We start from the raw sequence: 19,157 nt of genomic DNA, 5'->3' as shown, positions 1-19,157 counted from the left end.
ACCGAGGATGTGATCTATTCTTGAGAATGTTCCATGTGCACTAGAGAAGAATGTGTATTCTGTTGCTTTGGGATGAAATATTCTGAATATATCTGTGATGTCCATCTGGTCCATTGTGTCGTTTAAGGTCTTTATTTCCTTGCTGATCTTTTGCTTGGATGACCTGTCCATTTCAGTGAGGGGAGTGTTAAAGTCCCCTACTATTATTGTATTATGGTTGTCTACCTTCTTGTCTATAAAGTACAGATACTAGTTTAGCTTGCAGAGCTGTGGTGAGAACTAAAACTATTGATAGTGTACTCCCCAAATGGTACCCACCCATTATCACTATTTAACTAGTATATTCATTACTTTAACAAGAACTAAAGATACCTTATAGTAGACATACCATAATGTAAGAAAACAATTTTGACTATATTAGAGCACTAAACAAACATGTCATAGGTGCAAATATTCATATCTTCTCATATTTTTCTAATCATTATTGCTTCTTGCATATATGGTTCTTCCTAATATTGTTATTACAGAGGTAACAGTTTTATTAGACAATAGACAAACACTGTAACAAAGTTCTGCTTTATAAATTATTCCTGTTGCAGCTATGTACAAAATGAAGAAAACCCAGAAGAAAAGGTTATATACTGAACAATTCTACAAAGATATTTGTTAAAGAAATATTGATTATTATGATGCCTGCTCCTTTATATATGCATGAGTCAACTGTAAAACAAAGCCAAATTGTAAGGCTCCACTGAGTATTTCTTGGTGTCAACATATTTTACCTTTTAATTCTAACACTAATGTAGTCTTCTAAAAATAGTGTTATCTGGGGCGCCTGGGTGGCTCCGGGGTTAAAGCCTCTGCCTTCAGCTCAGGTCATGATCTCAGGGTCCTGGGATCAAGCTGGGCATGGGGCTCTCTGCTCAGCAGGGAGCCTGCTTCCTCCTCTCTCTCTGCCTGTCTGACTACTTATGATCTCTGTCAAATAAATAAATAAAATCTTAAAAATAGTGCTATCTTGCTATCATAGATACTTTTAGTCCCCATTTTTTTTTCTTTTTACTGCTTGCCCATCAAGAGCTAGGTTACCTACCTAATCCTACTAGTCAACTTTGTCTCTGATATAAACCAGTTAATTTATATGGCCCATAACACAGGCCACATACCTTCTGCACAGCTACTTAGGGCTCTTGTCCAGAAAAACACCATCATAATGCCCAAAGAAGAGCAGCAGAAGACAAGCCTAAAACAGGCTGAGAGCAAAGTCTCTGAATGCAAATCTTTTGAGTTTAGACATCCTTTAAGTAAGCAACAGTGAAGACAGAAATATTTAAGGAAAAAAATAATATGATGAAACTAGCAATTACTTAAGAATAATCAGGAAGAGATATGTGGGACAGATAAGCAAAGACAAGGACCAAGACCAGTCAAGCCTTTTTTAATATTGTATCATTAAATTCAACCCTGTATAAACGGGGTTTTTGTTTTGTTTTTGGAAAACGAGGAAGAAAGGAGGAATTAGGAAGCCTTTAAGTACATCATTATTGTCACAGTAGTTAAGATTTATTAAACACTTAATACATGGCAAGTACCATACATATATTAGCTTACAAAAGTACTTCTTCTGTAGGCTCTGTTGTTTATCAAAGAGGAAACTGAGGTACAATAAGGCTAAATAATTTGCCCAAGGCCACTCAGCTAGTTAGTAAAGCTGGGGTTTGAATCCAGGCAGTCTAACTCCAGTACACACATATATACGTGAATACAAATATTTACATATCAATCACCAAGCCTTGCTGCACAAAAAAAGAGCCAATTTTCACATGTTGAGAAAGGACTTTAGGGACACCTGGGTGGCTCAGTCAGTTAAGCCTCTGCCTTCAGCTCAGGTCAGGATCTCAGGGTCCTAGAACTGAGTCCTGCATCAAGCTTTTGCTCAGCGGGGAGCCTTCTCCCTCTGCCTGCTCTACCTGCTCTACCTGCTCTGCCTGCTTGTGCTTGCTCACTCTCATTCTGTCTGACAAATAAATTTTAAAAATCTTTAAAAAAAAAAAAAGAAAATTCAACAGAGAAAGATAAATGTTTTCAACAAATGGTCTTGGATAACTAGATATCTACATGAGAATGAATGAATTTGGACCCTTATCTCACACTACATAAAAAATATTAGCTCAAAATAGAGATCTAAATTCAAGAGCTAATACTGTAAAACTCTTAGAAGAAAGCATACATCTTTGTGACCTCAGATAAGGTTGTGACTTAAACCCAAAAGCATAAACCACAAAAACAAAAGTAAATTAGATTTCAATAACATGAAAAGCATTTTGTGCTTCAAAGGACATCATTAAGAAAGTGAAAACAACAGTCCACAGAATAGGAGAATATGTAAATCATATATCCAATAAGGATTTAATATTCAGAATATATAAAAGGCTTTTACATCTGAGTAACAAAAAAAAATCCAATTTCAAAATGGAGAAAATGTCTAATGAATAGACATTTCTGAAAAAAAGATACACATATAGCTAAAATATACATGAAAAGATGCTCAACATCATTAATCACAGGGAAATGCAAATCAAAGCCATAGTGAAATACCACTTCACCTCCTCTACTATGATTATAAAAGATAAGACAAGAGTTTGTAAGGATGTGAAGAAATGAAAACTCTAAATTACCTGGTAGAACTATAAAGTAGTACAACCACTTTGGAAAATAATTGGCAATTCCTCTATGTTAAAAACAGAGTAACCATATGACTCAGCAATTCTACTCTGAGGAATATAAACAAGAGAAATTAAAATATACATACACACAAAACTTCCACACAAATGTTCACAGCATTATTCCTACTAGCCAAAAAAGAAGAAAACCTGAATGTCCAGTAACTATTGTATAAATAATATGCAGTGTATTTATACAACGAACTATTCAACCATAAAAAGAAAAGAACCACTAAAAGTATGGATAAATCTTAAGGACACTATGCTAACTAAAGGAGCCAATCATAAAAGTCTACATATTAAATAATTCCATTTATATATGAAATGCCCACTGTAGATGAATCCATAGAAATAGAAAGTAAATAAGTGGTTGTGAAAGACTGGGTGCAAAGGGTGAAGCAGGTATGGGGTTTTTTTTTACCGGGGTAAAGAAAATATTCAGAAGCTCAGAATGCCGATGATTGCATCACTCAATGGATATAATGAAAAGCCCTGAACCATACACTTTAAAAGGGTAAATTTTATGGTATTGAAAAGTACTTCAGTAAAACTGTTATAAAAAAAAAAAAAAGGAGAATCAGCTTGTATGACTGATGAATGATAATACAAATAAGGAAAAACAAAAGACAGAATTTAAGGCCGAAAATGATTGCAATTATTAATGAAACAAATTAAACACCGTATTCTTAAGTAAAGTTTTAAAAATCCCTTTTATCTATGATTAAAAATATCTGTCACAAGCAATGAATTTAACTATTTAGCAACTTAACTGAAATGCAGCATAAGATGATGTTAAAAAAAAAATCACACTACAGTTTAGTATTTTTGCAATTAAGCTCCTTATTTCCTTCTGTCTTGCATTCAATTTTTAAATATTTTTATTTCATTCAAGATTTAAACACAGGAAGTATTTAATAGATGATACACAACAGATAAAACCCTTCAAAAGCTTTTAAAATTCCATGAATCTATAAGTCAGCCTATTCCTTTTACCTTCCAATCACTTGTTAGGCTGGTATTACAATCACAGCAACAGTTCCTCTGTTTATCCTGCCCCTGGATTTCTACCATCCTGTCAGCAAAGTAGCATAAAAAAATAGTCAAGGAAGCAGGCAAGGGGACCCCTGCCAGTGGTGAATTCTGAAGAGTACAGCTTCTAGGCAAGTTTTCACTACTCTCACTACCACTGTGTATTGCATGCATATTTTGGCAACCTCTGCTTTTATGAAGAATGAGATAATATCAAGACAGTATATATTTAATAAATTATTAAGATTTTTAAGGATCATATATATTCTCAGAGAATCTGTTCATCAATTCCTGTCAACGAAAAAAAGGGCAAAGAAAGTACTGCCATTATTCCAACCTATACAGAAGTGACACATCAATTTTCCAAATTAGGAATGTAAGACTGGAATACATATAAAATGGAAAGCAAGTGGAGAACTTTGATATGCTGTGCAGTTTCTAAAAATATATTTATATTCTGCAAAGTTTAAAGATGAGAATACAGATAACTGAACTTTTCATGAACTCGTAAGTGACTAATAAATTATCCTACAGTATCATACATTTAATTACATAATATTGTGTAAAAGGAACTTTCATTGAACATATATTCTGCTAAAAAACCAAGAACGACTTTGAAGGGTAAACTGTTCCTCCCTGATTAAAATTACCCATCATAAACCCTGATGATTTCCACTAACTTGTTACCATTTATTTTAGTGCATTCTTACACTTTTAGCAAGCAGAGTAATTCACATCTCTACTAAGGATTCAAGGTGCTGCTACTCTCAACCGGCTTAATACCCTAAATAAAAGCTCAGTGGATTTTTATTTTTAATGGCTTATGTCTTGAAGAAACTTAATCATAATGTGATTACTTTCAATAACAAAGTTAAAATCTAAAGACCACCATAATGTGGTCAAAGAATAGTGATGAAAGCACTCTAAAAATGAAGAAGAGCTTTAGCATCAGACCAACTCCACCATTTAGTGTAAACATAAACAACAATCATTGAGCAGCTGAGAAATTTCATTTCTGTTATTTCACATTATAAGATATAAGTGACAGTCAACAAAAAAAAAAGATGCAGTACTTCATACATTTACCTGACTCAAAAAAATGGAAATATTTCAAATGATCTGTGATAAATAAGACAACCTATGTGTGGCTGCAGCTTTCTCATCTGAGATTGCTTCACCTGCCTCCTCCACCTGATCAGTGTGACCACCACCACTTCAGAGGTTGAAGACTCAAAGGGGTCCCAGTCATGAACGGAGAGTGGGGAATCCTTAACACTTTAGTGAGTTTTGCCTCTAAGAGCTCTACCAGGTTCCCACTGCAAATATCTGAGAAAAATCCCCTCCTGCTTCCAGCAATGGGTGGAGAAAAGCAATGACTTTAAAATACACTGGAGCATTCTGTTCTTAACAAGACCTTCCTTCAGGAGAAACTAATGGGAGCCTAACCAGCTGGGGGTTTATCAGAGCTGAACTGATGAGGCGGAAGGGAAATATCCAACTCCAATCCACTCTAGCCATCCTAACTTACCTGGGGGAGGGGGCTGGTGGTGACTAAGAATCACTTGAGAGTTTCACAGTTCAGAAGCTCTGGCTCACTAAAAGACTAAGACCTAATCAAACAGAATGCTTCTCCTCCCCTCACACTTTACCACCAAAAATGAATCTAGATACAAACCTTGCACTATTCACAAAAAATTAACTCAAAATTAATCGCAGACATAAATGTGAAATGCAAAACTATAAAACTAGAAGATAACATAGAAGAAAACTTAGATGACCCTGTGTATGACAATGACTTTTTAAGTACAACACCAAAAGCACAATCCCTGGGGAAAAAAAAAAATTTGATAAGCTGGACTTCTTTAAAATTAAAGCCTTGTGCTTTGTAAAACACAAGGTCAAGAGAATGAGAACACAGGCATAGACTTGGAGAAAATATTTTAGAAGACTGATATCCAAAATATACAAAGAATTCTTAAAACTCAACAAGAAGAAAATGAACGACCCAACTAAAAAATGGGCCAAAGACATTAACAGACACCTCACCAGACATACAAATAGCAAACAAGCATATGAAAAGTTGCTGTATGTCACCAGAGAAATGCAAACTAAAACAAGGAGTTACTGCAACAAACTTAACAAAATAGCCAATATCCAGAACTGACAATATCAAATGCTGATAAAAATGGAGATCAAGAGAACTCCTGTTCACTGCTGGTGTGAATGCAAAATGGTACGGCTACTCTGGATGACAGTCTGGTAGTTTCTTATAAAACCAAACATAGTCTTATCATACATACAATCTAGTAACTGCACTTGTTGGTATTTACCCAAAGAAGCTAAAAGCTTCTATACACACAAAAACCCGCACAGGAACTTTTGTATCTGCTTCATTCATAATTGCCAAAACTTGCAAGGAACCAATCTGTCCTTCAATAGGTGAAGGGATAACCAAACTATAGCCATCCAGGCAATGAAATATTATTCAGCATTGAAAAAAATGAACTATCAGCCATGAAAAGACACAGAGCAGAAGTTAGGATGTGAAAGGGCGTATCCTGTAGTATGATTCCAACTACAGGAACATTCTGGAAAAGGCAAAATTCTAGAGACAATAAGAAGATAATTAGTTACCAGGAGTTGGGGATTGCAGGGCAAGAAGAGATGAATAGGTGGAACACAGAGGATTTTAGGCGATGAAACTATACTGTATGATACTGTATGGTGCATACATGTCATATATTTGCCAAAACCCATAGTATGCATAACAGCAAGAGTGAGCTTTAATATAAACCACGGATTTTGGATGATAACGTGTCTGTGTTGGTTATTCAGTTATAACAAATGCCCCACTCTGGTGGAGGATGTTGGTAATGGAGGGGGTATGCTGAGTACAGAGAGGGAAATTTGGGAAATCTCTGTACCTTCTGCTGAGCCCAAATACTGCTCAAAAAATAGTCTATTTTAAAAATTAATATTTTAATAAATGAAGTTAACTACATCTTCATGATGATAAGGGTGGACATAATTTTACTGCTGACTCACAATTTTAACATTCTGCTAGTCTGCTATTTAAGCAAAACTATAATGTGTACTATTTCTGCAGTAAAAATGTAATAAAAATGTTAAAAATAACTATGAAAGATACATAGATCAACATTAAAACCTTCCTTAATGCAACATAACTACTTACAATAAACTTCCAATGGTATTTGAAAAATTATTTCAGTGAACTGCTTCCTTTTCATGTGAATGAAAGAAATATCAAAACAAACAAGTAACTACCATATCCAGACTAACTCATAGTATTCACTGAATTGAAATAGGCCTGTAGTTACCTCTTCTACTATTATTTTTGGTAAGAATTTTTTATTATTGGTAAACAAATTAGAGTTGTTGAAAAAATATTCATCCTTACTATTCCTTGTTTTGGAGTTAGGATTTTCTCAAAAGGAGTCAAAGTGAATTATATTTATTATCACAGGCAATTATTTAGGATAGCTTTTGATACATAAATATACTTTGAAATGAATCACTTGCTCACTCTACAAGAAATACAGGCATACAGAGTGGTCTGGGTTAGAGAAACAAGAAACAATGTGCATTCTGATATATCAGGTAAAAACAGTCTTTTATCCCAGCATCCATTCTCAGATGCTTAATGGCTAAGTTCTTTTCTCAAGTATGGCAAAGTGAATTTTAAAAGAAAAATACAACCTATTATGAAAAATACAGTACAGACACTGAATAGATGGAAAAGTCTGCTCCACTTTTTCTCCTTTTCAAAAGACAAAAAGAAAAAAAATACACAAAAGGAAAGCAATTTAGCAGAAAGTACTGCAATAGCTGATGCCACTAGATTTATAGTCACCTCTGGCAGAGTACTGCTGTGAAAAAGCAGAGGTACTGCTCTTACAAGAAAAGATTATGTACTTTCAAGAAAGGGTAAGATTAATCACTCCTCAACAGACAACCTCACCAAGAAAACTTCAAAAATTCTAGATAGCACTTACTGAAAGGGAAACACAAACAAAACTTAAACTAGGGATATACAAAATCCTTATTTTAAAATTTAAAAAATCTCATGTAAACTGTAACTACCATATAATTTCTAAGACTATGTATTTTACAAATAACACGGGCTAAGCAAACCTTAATTTTCAAATGAAGAATTACAAGACCAAGAATATTAGCCACTTTTTAGTTAAAACCCCTTTATATTTTCCATTCCAAGGGAATCTAAGTTACTCTAGAACAGCATTCATTTTTAATATTATTTATTATTTAAAGTAGGCTCCACACCCAATGTGGGGCTTGAACTCACAACTCTAAGATCAAGAGTCATATGCAATACCAACTGAGCCAGCCAGGAGGCCCTCAACATCCATTTTTAAATTACAGCACCAGTAAAGAAATACCCTGAGCATGTCTTCATTTATTTGTCTTGGGTAACAACTTCCAAAAGGAAGTTCTCCAGTTAGAGAAATGGAATCAAGTAGAAATTAGCCTTATTTACTGAACAAAATACTCTTACTTAATGCTACTTGAAAATGATCTAGTGAGCAACTATAAAAATTTTTCAAAAAGCAGATCTGATTTCAGTTTTCAATTAAAGTATCACACATTATTCCCAAGGGTCATGCATTATATTCAACTCTAAAGAACGTAACCATGCACCTGAACTTGCTTCTAGGAACTTTACGAGTTTTCTTTTTTTTTTTAATACATTATTTTTCAGGTTGTTTTCTTTCACAAATGAAAATTGGTTATTTTTTAATCAAAATTTGCAGACAATTACAAAATGGCAATATTTTAGTACAGTGCTTACATTCACTTTTATCTTTAAAATTTTTCTGAGAGTCTAAGTGGCTCAATCAGTTAAGCATCTGCCTTGAGCTCAGGTCATGATCCCAGGGTCTTGGGATCCAGAGCCCCAAGTTAGGCTCCAGGCATGACAGGGAGCCTGCTTCTCCCTCTCCTTCTGCCCCTCTCCTGTGGCTTGTGCACTCTCTCACGCTCTCTCAAATAAATAAAATCTTAAAAAATAATAAAAGTATCTATATAAATGTATCTACATTTCTATATAATATTAATAAAAATATTAAAAGCTACAAATGCAAACATTTTTAAGCAAAATTGGGTAGTAAAGGTCTCAAACAAACTGAATACTTTATTAACAAAAGTGATTACTAAACTGCCCCTGAAAGACACCTAATTAAGCATCTTCATTATCATATTAACCCCATCCAAAAAAAAGCCTCTTCCATAGGACCAAAAAATATTTACAGAAGTTTTAACCTGGCATACAGAAGTACTATATATCATTTAGAATTACTAATTTTTTCTTAAACCATTTTCCATTTATGACTAAAATGCTAAACTTAAACTGATAAGTTTCACAAATTATACTTGCATTAACTACAAAAATGCCTGAAGTGGTTCCTTCCTGAGCGTTCCTTGCCACTATGGATTTAAAAGCAAGGCAGCCTGATGAATTAAAACAGGGATTTTAAACTGGCAAACTTTAGCTTGTGGGCCAAATGCAGTCCACCGCCTGTTTTTATAAACAAAGTTTTATTAAAACACATCTATACTCCTTCTTTCACATACTGTCTACGGATGCTTTTGTGCCACACTGGCAGAGTTGATTAATTGTGTTAGAAACTAAAAAGCTAATATATTTACTATCTAGCCCTGATTCCTGAACTAAGAATCTAGGTCTTCATTATTTTAAATGCATGCAAGAGCACACACACACCCATCTTCTATATGGTATTTAGTAGAGAACATATTAAGTTAATCATTTAAGAATGTGTGTTCCTGGGGCACCTGGGGTGGCTCAGTCTGTTGAGCAGCCACTCTCTGGTGCTGATCTCAGGGTCCTGAGATCAAGCTATCTGTGGCACTCCACACTCAGCAGGGAGTCTGCTTCAGAATTCTCTCTCCCCCCTGTCTCTTCCAGAATACATAAATCTTAAAAAAAAAAAAAAAAAAAAAAAAAAAAAAAGACTTTGTGTTCCTTCTGTTGTGCTATTTATTTCTTTATTCTGTTGTGATTTTAGAATTATATACCAACTACTGTCCAGATTCTGGACTCTTGATTAAGTAAAGGATACTAGTTAATTGTTTTGTATCACTTTAAACTCCACCGTATCTTCTCATTTGTGGTAATGTTTCTGACAATTTGTTTTAAAAGAAAATACCACTCAATATTATAGCTATAATTTCAAATTATAATTTTGGTTATCTAAAAATGCTTAAATATTACTTATAAAGAAGGGTAGAGTGGAAATGCTGAATTAAAAGAAAGATGGCTACATGGGTGGAACTGGGGATGGAATTAAATCAAATACATAATCACAAAGACAAAGGCACTGACCTTTAAAGGTAAGAATTACTTTAACAGGGAAAAATTATTCTAGATTGAAGGGATCACTAAACAAATGGCCCTCTGTGGAACAGAAAGTAGTAAGAAGTAAACTGTATCAACAATTCTTTCCCCTACTTACCCTCCACAGCCAAAAAAGAAAAAGTTATGCAGTAAACAAACTACTGTCCAAAATTTCTTTAAAATGAAACACAAGTAAGAGATTCAAGCAACTAGGATTACTAAATCCAAAAGTGGGTAACTATATTAATAAAAACCATTCAAACATAAAAGGTGATACACAGTAAAATGCCATTTTCCATGTATTATTCTGTTACATTCTCAACAGATCTGTTTAGGTCAAACTAAAAACATTTCATTATCTGTAATCCCAAGACACTATAAACCTTCTAATGATGATACAATGTGGAATCACTGCAAGAAGTTCTCATTTGTACATTATAAAACAAAACAATACTGAAACTCATTATTAACTTTCCAACACATGAAGTTAAAGCCAAACAAAAACAACCAAAGCTTACCTTTCATTTAGTGATACCCCTACAGTCCAATTACCTACATGTACATTACTAGTTACTACTCTAAGTAACTAAACAATTACCAAATTTAGCACTCAACTTATACACCAGCAATTTAATAATCCCTATATTAAATCTCTTATATAAAAATTAATAAAATCAGGTGACTAGGAACTGTGAAAATTAGTAATGGGAAATCTCACTAAAATAGATGTTGGGAGGTTTTGGCAGGGGAGTTCTCATGCCCCTACCGCTTTTGGTTAGTTGCAGAGCTAAAAGGAAGAGATGGACTTGACCATGCACTGGATACTACTCTATTACTCCAGCCAAAGGAGGCGACACTTTCCTCATCACCTCCCCAGGCAACAGCTACACCAATGAGAAGCCACCACACTTTGAATTCCTGGCTTACTCAAATGGACAGATACTTCCTAACTGCCTTCCCAACTTACCCCATTTCTCTTTAAAAAAGGGTCCTGTCCTTTGTTCCCTGCACTTGCCTAGAGTTTTTCAGCAGCAGTTTGTTCCAGCTTGCAATTCTCTTTCATTTTCTAATAAGCCCATCTGCTACTGGTAAAAACTTGAGTTTTACATTATTAATTTTGTGTAATTTCATTTTGATTTTATATCCTTACTATTTACACCCAAGAAAGGAAAGAAAGTAAACTCAGTTAACAGTATTTTTAAAATACCCGCGTTTCCTATGTCATAATGAGACTTCATCTGTTATACAATAAAAATGCAATCCTAGTATCTTAAGTATCCAACGTGAGTTGTATTTCAATAATGAAAAAAGTGCATGTTTTTCATATACTTTTTCCTGCTCCCTTTTGTAAACAAACGTTTACATTTGTGTAGCTACAGACTTGGATTTTGAATGCAATCAATGGATACAAAGTAAAGGACCCTACAATGGGATGGAGTCCAGTACTTTATCCTCTTTAACAGGTACTCAGAACAATCAATCAGAAGATGGCTCTAGATGGAACTGATTCAGAGCATTCCCAAATCTTCCACAGAAAAAGAAACTCTAAGATCCTAGAGCTGAAAGACTCGAGATATCATGCATCCCAATTTCCTCATTGTACAGGAAAGGACACTGAAGCCCAGACTAAATTTTAGCTAGCTTAACCAAAATTAGTTTGAAGACCAGAACACAAATCTTCTAAAGATAAAATGATCCTTTGAAAATTCCTTTATCTATTCCCTTCAGGAAGGCAAAGTCAGGTTATGATTTTAAAGGTAAATGATACTAAAAAACAAATGGAAAACACAGAATACCAAACAAAAATCCATCTACTTAAGGAAGAAAGGCTTACTAAGCAGACTTGATTCCCTACTAATTTTCAATTCCATTCAGATTCTATTGTACCTTGTTTCCCTCAAAAAAGAAATTCACTGCAAAGTAACTCCTTCTAGGCAGGCATCGTTTCTAAAGTAAAACTGCCTATTCCTCCCACTGCAGTAGTTCATGCTGAGAATCACAACCTACTGCTGACACGGTACTCACTCTTCCTTTTATACAAAGTCCTCTTTAATAAAGAGCTAAGAGTTGAGAAGTAAAAGTATTTCAAAGTCCTTGTTTCTCCTCTGGAGCTAGAATTCCAAATGACTAGAATTCTTCCATGAACAAAAATGATGGCAGCAGAGAAGAGGAGATAAAAATCTGGCTTAATTCTAGCTAAATTTCACTTTTAACTATTTCACTTTGAACTAATCTGAACAAAAATCAGATTCCTAAATTTTTCCAATACTGTAATTGTTTTCAAAATAAAAATACTAAGCAGCAAGTCAAACATTCTAATGCTATCTTACAAGTGCAAAATTACTAAACATTTACTGCCTACTATGCCCAAGAAACTTTCACATAGATTATCCCATTATGTCTCAATAGAAATTTTGCAACCTTGTGACTGAGGAAAACAGGGCCATTTCAATCAAAGAAAAAAGAATAGTACTTTTTCAAGATTTTTTAAAATGACTGCATTAGCTACAAATATAAATGAAATTAAGGCATTCTTAAATAATTCCTGACACCCAGATGCCTCTCAACAAGTATCTGCTGAAATGAAGTAATGAAGGTCCTTAATATTAAAACTAATATAAAAACTTTCAAAATATCATATATTGAGTATTCACCAAACTGTCTCTGCATGGCCTTAAAAGCTACACATATGCATTACTACATTTAATCATGATGCTAACCTCATGACCTCAGTAGGATTATGATCCTATTTACTGGTGAACAACCTGGGCTAAGTCCAGGGAATACCTGGAACTATGTGAGGCTAAGCTGCCATATTGACAGCAGGGGCAACCCTGACATTTAGTACGTAGAAGCCAGAGATATTAAATGGCTTGCAATGTGCTGGATAAACCCACTGAATTATCCAGTCCAAAATGCTACCACTACTGAGAGACACTAATCAAGATAATTCAGGTTAACATTCAATATCTCCATCAACTGGCTCCCATTTCTGTCTCCAATTCAATTAGCATCACTATTCCAAACTGTCTCTTTAGTACTCCTCTTAACTATCATAATTCACTTTTCTACTGTTGCCCATACTGTTTGCCTAGAATAATTTTCCCAGTCTGTCTTCCCTATTACTCTATGTGATCCCCATCTACTAATGTGGCATCAAATGTAATGACTTTACCTGCAATCTGACTTTGCAGAATGTCAGTAAAGTCCTAAATAATACTCTAAACTCAATTGTTTGGTCTTTTAGTTAGGGCTGAAAACTTTCTGAAGCATCACATTCTCCATTTTTTTTTGAATACTCACCTAGAACAATATACAGCCACTGGGAATTAAAGAATTGTTTCTTGAAGAATACAGTATCTTCATTTTAAAGGGGGGGGGGGGGAAAAAAAAAAATTGAAAGATACCTCATTCCCTTAGTGTCAAGAAAAGAGACAGAATTCAGGCCACAGTTTATAATCCAATGTTAGCACTTAGTAAGTGTTGGTTAAATGAACTCCAACATACAAAAATCAACTTGTGAGCCTGCACTCAACAATATTACATTATACTACAGTTTAGAGGACAATCTATGCCTTAAAATATATGGAAAAAAACCAATCCAAGCCTTATCAGAGATTGCCTATTTTACTGTATCTTCCACAAGTTAAGAAGACAATAAATGAGGTTCTTAAATAATGCTGATAATTATAAAAATTCATATAATTTTTTTAAAAACTCAATAAATTTGAAGTTTCATTTTTCTGCTTATTCCTTGAAATAGTCACACATAACATGACTTCCTTGCATTCAGACAAAAATACATTACAAAGGCCAGGGTACCTCATGGTTTACAGTAATTCAAAATTATACTAGTAAACCAGGAGTATAGATAAGGACAACAATAACATTCTAGAAATGCCTTCATTCTTCAGTTAAAACCTTTTTTCCCTTTCTAGATATTGATATGAAAATAGATAATTAGAAATTGTATCCCAATAATTTTCAACCCAGATTAATCATAAAAATCATATTATACCTACTTCTATATGACAAAAAGATAATTAAATCCTATCACAGCTATATGACTTAGTATATAAAATTACATTTTCCTGCTTCCTATCAGTAAATGCATTCCAACCTCACATTGTTTTCAGTAACCAAGAAGAATGAACACAAAGCATGCTTACAGTATCATTCACTAGCTATACATTAATGCAAGAGACACATTAAATATATCTTGCCTCATTAATAGTTAGAAAATTATTTAAAAATTCAGATTTTCACTAATTCTTATCTTATAATACAGATATCAGATGTAACTTTCTCATCTAGTTTTTTTATACCTCAAAGTAGATTAATTTAGTATAGTCCAACATTCAGGAAGACATTCTATTAGTCAGATCAGACCTGTAATGCAAGTTCTAATAGCCCAATCCTACTTCTGAAAACATCTCCTCGTTTCTGCTCCACAATCAAAGGAAAGAAAACACTATCTACAAGAATATTTCTGTTCCAAGACACATTTTAGGACAAATTTATTATAGGCTACAAGAGTCTAATGTGAGAGGAAAATAAAGGAGTGAAAGAAGTCAACTGAAACAGCAAAAAATGTAAAAGAACAAGAGCAACAGAATATATGTGTAGTAAGTCTGCATGTTAAGCCAGAGAGCTTTGAAATTAGAAACTATTGATTTTAATTTAGCTTTGAAAATAACAAAGAACAGAAAAATACAGATCTTAAATTACATATGTTTATATTAAATGAAAATAAAAAGGTCTTAGTCATTTTCTATAAATCAAAGCCACAATAAATAAAGCTCTTAAGCTTATCTGATACTTAAACCTAACAGAAGAAATGACTAGCTGCTATCACTGGTAGGCAAACCAATTTATCACTATGGAATATTCACATAAATCTCATTAAAAAGTAAAAACATATTTGGTAGTTTTCCTGACTTCATTCTAAATACAGTAGGAGATATTCTAAAATTTAAACAAACAAAAAAAAGAATATAACTGTAAACTATAATTACATGTTCACTTTCATTTAGTGTTTAGCTATTAAAACATATAAGCAATTCATGTACAAGTGAGGATTCTGGACACCCGATACTTACATTTATTTGGCAATTAGAATCAGGCCTATATTTTAATTCTGTTGCATCAACTTGCTAATTACTCAAATGCATTAAGGGTAACAGTCTTGTCTAAGGAAAACATTTGGTTTTATAAAATTGGACTCACTAGTGGTACTTATATTAAAAATAAAAAGGGCAGACTTGCTGTTTGGAAAATTGAGACTACACTGAGACAATGACAAAAGTGGAACCCATTTAAAAGAAAAGCAGAATCTAAAAATAACTGATATAACTCTTTTTTTTTCCCTTTTCTTTTAATCCGGTAATGATATGTGGGGTGGTGGGGGGGGAGGAGAACAACAACAAAAATCTGCTTTTAGTTCCAAACAGTCCTTCTAGATCCAATAATGCACTATTCTTGTCACCATATGGAATTTTGCTGCATACCTAGTACCCACACTGACAAAATTAAAATTATTGTCCCATCTTCATGAGACTAAAATAGGAGCCCTAAACTAGAAGGTAACGATCACTGGGTTTAGGAATAAAAACAACTAAACACTTGCAGCCAAAAATATTCTAGTCTCAAATATCTAGATATTTGGGCAAGAGCCCTTTAGACATACCCTTAGAAATTCACAGATTCAGATCTAGCCTGGTCAGATTTTACCATTTTAACAGGAATGTCCACAGTACTGGTATTTACTATGAATGTAGACTTCACACAGTAATATATATCAATGGCCTACCTGAAAAGTTTTTTAAGTATTTTGAAAGATATTATTAAAAATATTATTTAATAATAATATTAATATCATTAATCATAAGTGAAACTTGAGGCATATCCTGATACCATATATAGTACTTTGGAAAATTATAAGGAAAATCAAGGCATATGTTTAACTAAAATGCAGGTTCCCCTCCCCTCTTCACAGGAGCCAGATAAACCTAAAATGTGAGGGGTAAAGCTCCTTCCTTCTCTTTATTTTTTTGACAATTGTAATTCTATTGTGATCATACAGTGATTTTTTTTTTTAATTTACAAACACATTACTTCATATGTGGAAACAGATATCCTAAAGAACAAAGCATTTGCTCTTAAAAGTCTTGCATTTTAAGTTTAAAAATAAAGGCATTTTAGTTAAGGATGGTTAAATTTCACGATAAAAGCAAACAATTTTATTTCAAGTTCAATAGTATAAAAGTGAGAAGTATTCTCCACTGTTAAGACCAAAAAACTGAACAGGTATTTGGAAAAACTATGCTATGCTATGACAAAACTATTATGGTTCATGCACAGTCAGGAAAAGTAATTCTCCTTATACCAATGCTTCAGAGTACAGCTAACTTAACAGTTTCTACATACATATAATGGAGGCTACAAAAGGGACTACACTTATCCATTTGTATTACCCTAACAAATTTTCTAAAACTTCTAGAAATATCAACTCTTCATAACTATTCATATAAACTTAATTAACAGGATTTGTCTTCTAATGTTTTTTCTCAATGGGCAAGTCAGAAACAACCAAATCAAATTCAATCTCTAATTCAATGGAATGATAAGTCATAAATTCAGTATCTACCAATGCCCAATATTTTTAAAAAGCAATTAAGGTGCATCCTATACTAGTGCTTTTAAACTTCATTTTAAGCCACATTCCATTTAAAATACCCCTATACCCCTAGTATATACTAGCAGATAGATTTCCCCTTGGAAACTTCTAGCTCCTTGCAAAGACAGTAGTTACTACAGCAAAACTTTAGAACTCTCTATGGATACATATTTAGCTACTATAAACTTAGAGATGAAGAAACACCCCCAGCAACATATAGCCTGAATAGATGTATAATCAAGGGGAAAGCCAATACCACATGATTTCACGGTATATATATCTATATATCTCACCACACCGTTTCTTTGGAATTAAAACAGGAAAAGCAACTGCAGAGAATACAGTAAAAGTTGGTTGCTGGGGAGGGGCGATTTAAATGAAAGGATACAGCCTTAAAGCACCAGTCTGAGTTCCAACTGCCAGGATCTTCTGTACAGGATCAAAGGCCAGGGCTGAAGGTTGATAGGGAAATCCATGGCGAACAGTCTATGGATGGGCAAATGACATCACAGCAACGAAGGCAGCAAGCAGAATTCAAAAGCAGAAAAGTCAACAGAGGCATTAGCATCTAGAACCAATTAAAATTGATGCAGAACCCATACACATGCACTTCCTACCTTAAAAAAAAAACCCTATAAATGTATATTAACAAAACTTATTTACATAGAACCTGAAATTTTTTTAAAAAGTGTGTGTATATACATAAATATATATCTCTCCCAATTTTACATTTTAATTTCTAACTTTCCATAATACTGATATTCTATAGAAGAAAATTTCTTATTAACATTTTATACTATCATGTCTGAAACCAAAATACTAAAGTTATGGTAGTCACAAATTCTCAAAATTAATGTAAAAATGCAATTCATGCTTTATTTCAAGTGTGATAACTTTGCTACTTTATGCAGATGCTAAATGACAAATACTGCTAAAAAGAAAAAAAAACTGTCCTACAATGTTTTGTCAAGGATTCAGTAAAGCAATTATCAAACATCTATCCCCAAATTTTGCAACTGTAACTGTAACTTATGAAAATAAGTACATATATTTTTGCATTTTGCTATAGAACCCTTAATTTTAGGGCATTAGGGCAAAATGTGTATTTAGACATACAAACACATGGTATTTTATGGCCAAGTATTAATATCAAGACAAATTTGTATTTCTCACTGAGCAGCCAGTGAATTAATTCGCTGCATCATTCTTTCCGAATTACAGACCGCTATGGGAATGGTGCCATTAATGGGCAAAAATCACAGTACCAACTTTTTAATCAAACATAGCGATAAAAGGACCCTGTGATTTCATATTTTAAGCTTCCTACCACATTTTAAGGGAAAGGTGAGAAACAAATATCCAGTTGAACTGGTTTGGCTTTTTGATGAACAATAATTCATTAGGCACCGTTTCCGAAGGAAACTTCGGAGTTGGTGAATTACATTAAAATGTTTGCATACAAAGGCTCTAAGGTTATTAAGAATACTAATTAAAGGTCAGTAAAATACGGGAGAAGCAACCTTGAAATGACTGCTGCAAGTGAAAAGGGGAAAGAAAAAAAAAAAAAAAAAGCCCGAAAGGAGTAAGATGATGTCAATCTCCAAAATAACCCACTAAGCAAATGTTTGCTTGAGGAGGAGCGAGCCCTTCATTCGAGGTATAATTATTACTGGCGTTCTATTCCCTCGCACTCCCATGAAAAGCCCGAGCCGCCCCCTAAAACGACCCCAATTTTCGCGGGGCTGCGAACTCCGTTCACCTTGCAGAGCTGAAAGTGCTCGGACTGGAGCGTTTCCTGGATCTCGGGCTCCCGGTTCCCAGCCGGGTGCTGCTGTTGCTGCTGCTGCTGCGAGGCCGAGGACGAGCCGGCGGTCAGGCCGTCCAGCACCTTCCTGATGTTGAATTTCCTCATGGTCTCGGCGGAGCTCCCCCGCAACCCGCGAGGGGAGGCAAGGGGCGTCCCCCGGCGCGGGAAACGAGCCCGGGCCGAGGGCAGCTTCCACCGAGGACACGGAGGAGTGGGGCAGAGTGGGAGTGTGAGGGGAAGGAGGCAGCTGGGGAGAAGCACAAGATAATCCAAACAGGAAATACTGCGACGACGAAAGAGCAGCGGCCACCAGAACCCCGGGCGGCGACCCCTCTTCTTCCGAGGCCGCCGCCGCTCGCCGCGGCAGCTGTGGCGCCGCTTCAGCCACCGCCGCCGCCGCCTCGCTCCGCGGCCCGGCGGCACAGCAGTGGCAGCGGCGCCCGGAGCCCGCACTGCCCAGCCTCACCTGGCCGCAGGCTGACTCTGCGCCGCGCCGCCGCCCCGGCTCGCCCCCGCCGCCACCGCCGCGTC

The 19,157-nt window shown here is 34.9% G+C and overlaps 1 protein-coding gene across 5 annotated transcripts in view; it reads right to left on the bottom strand.

Moving 5' to 3' along the window:
• Positions 1–18,820, bottom strand: part of STXBP5 (syntaxin binding protein 5) — a 182,573-nt gene extending 163,753 nt beyond the window's left edge. For all 5 annotated transcript variants that reach the window (XM_059400904.1, XM_059400906.1, XM_059400907.1 and 2 more), the window contains exons 1-2: positions 18,579–18,820; positions 17,208–17,305 (exon numbers count right to left, since the gene is read on the bottom strand). In XM_059400904.1, coding sequence (XP_059256887.1) covers positions 17,208–17,305; positions 18,579–18,731 — 251 coding nt within the window. In that variant the 5' untranslated portion in view covers positions 18,732–18,820. The remainder of the gene's footprint in view (positions 1–17,207; positions 17,306–18,578) is intronic.
• Positions 18,821–19,157: the final 337 nt, after the last annotated feature.

This window comes from Mustela nigripes, chromosome 5, assembly GCF_022355385.1.
Source record: "Mustela nigripes isolate SB6536 chromosome 5, MUSNIG.SB6536, whole genome shotgun sequence".
Taxonomy (NCBI): domain Eukaryota; kingdom Metazoa; phylum Chordata; class Mammalia; order Carnivora; family Mustelidae; genus Mustela; species Mustela nigripes.
Note: the sequence above shows the minus strand (reverse complement) of the source record. Positions and strands in the feature narration are given on the sequence as shown.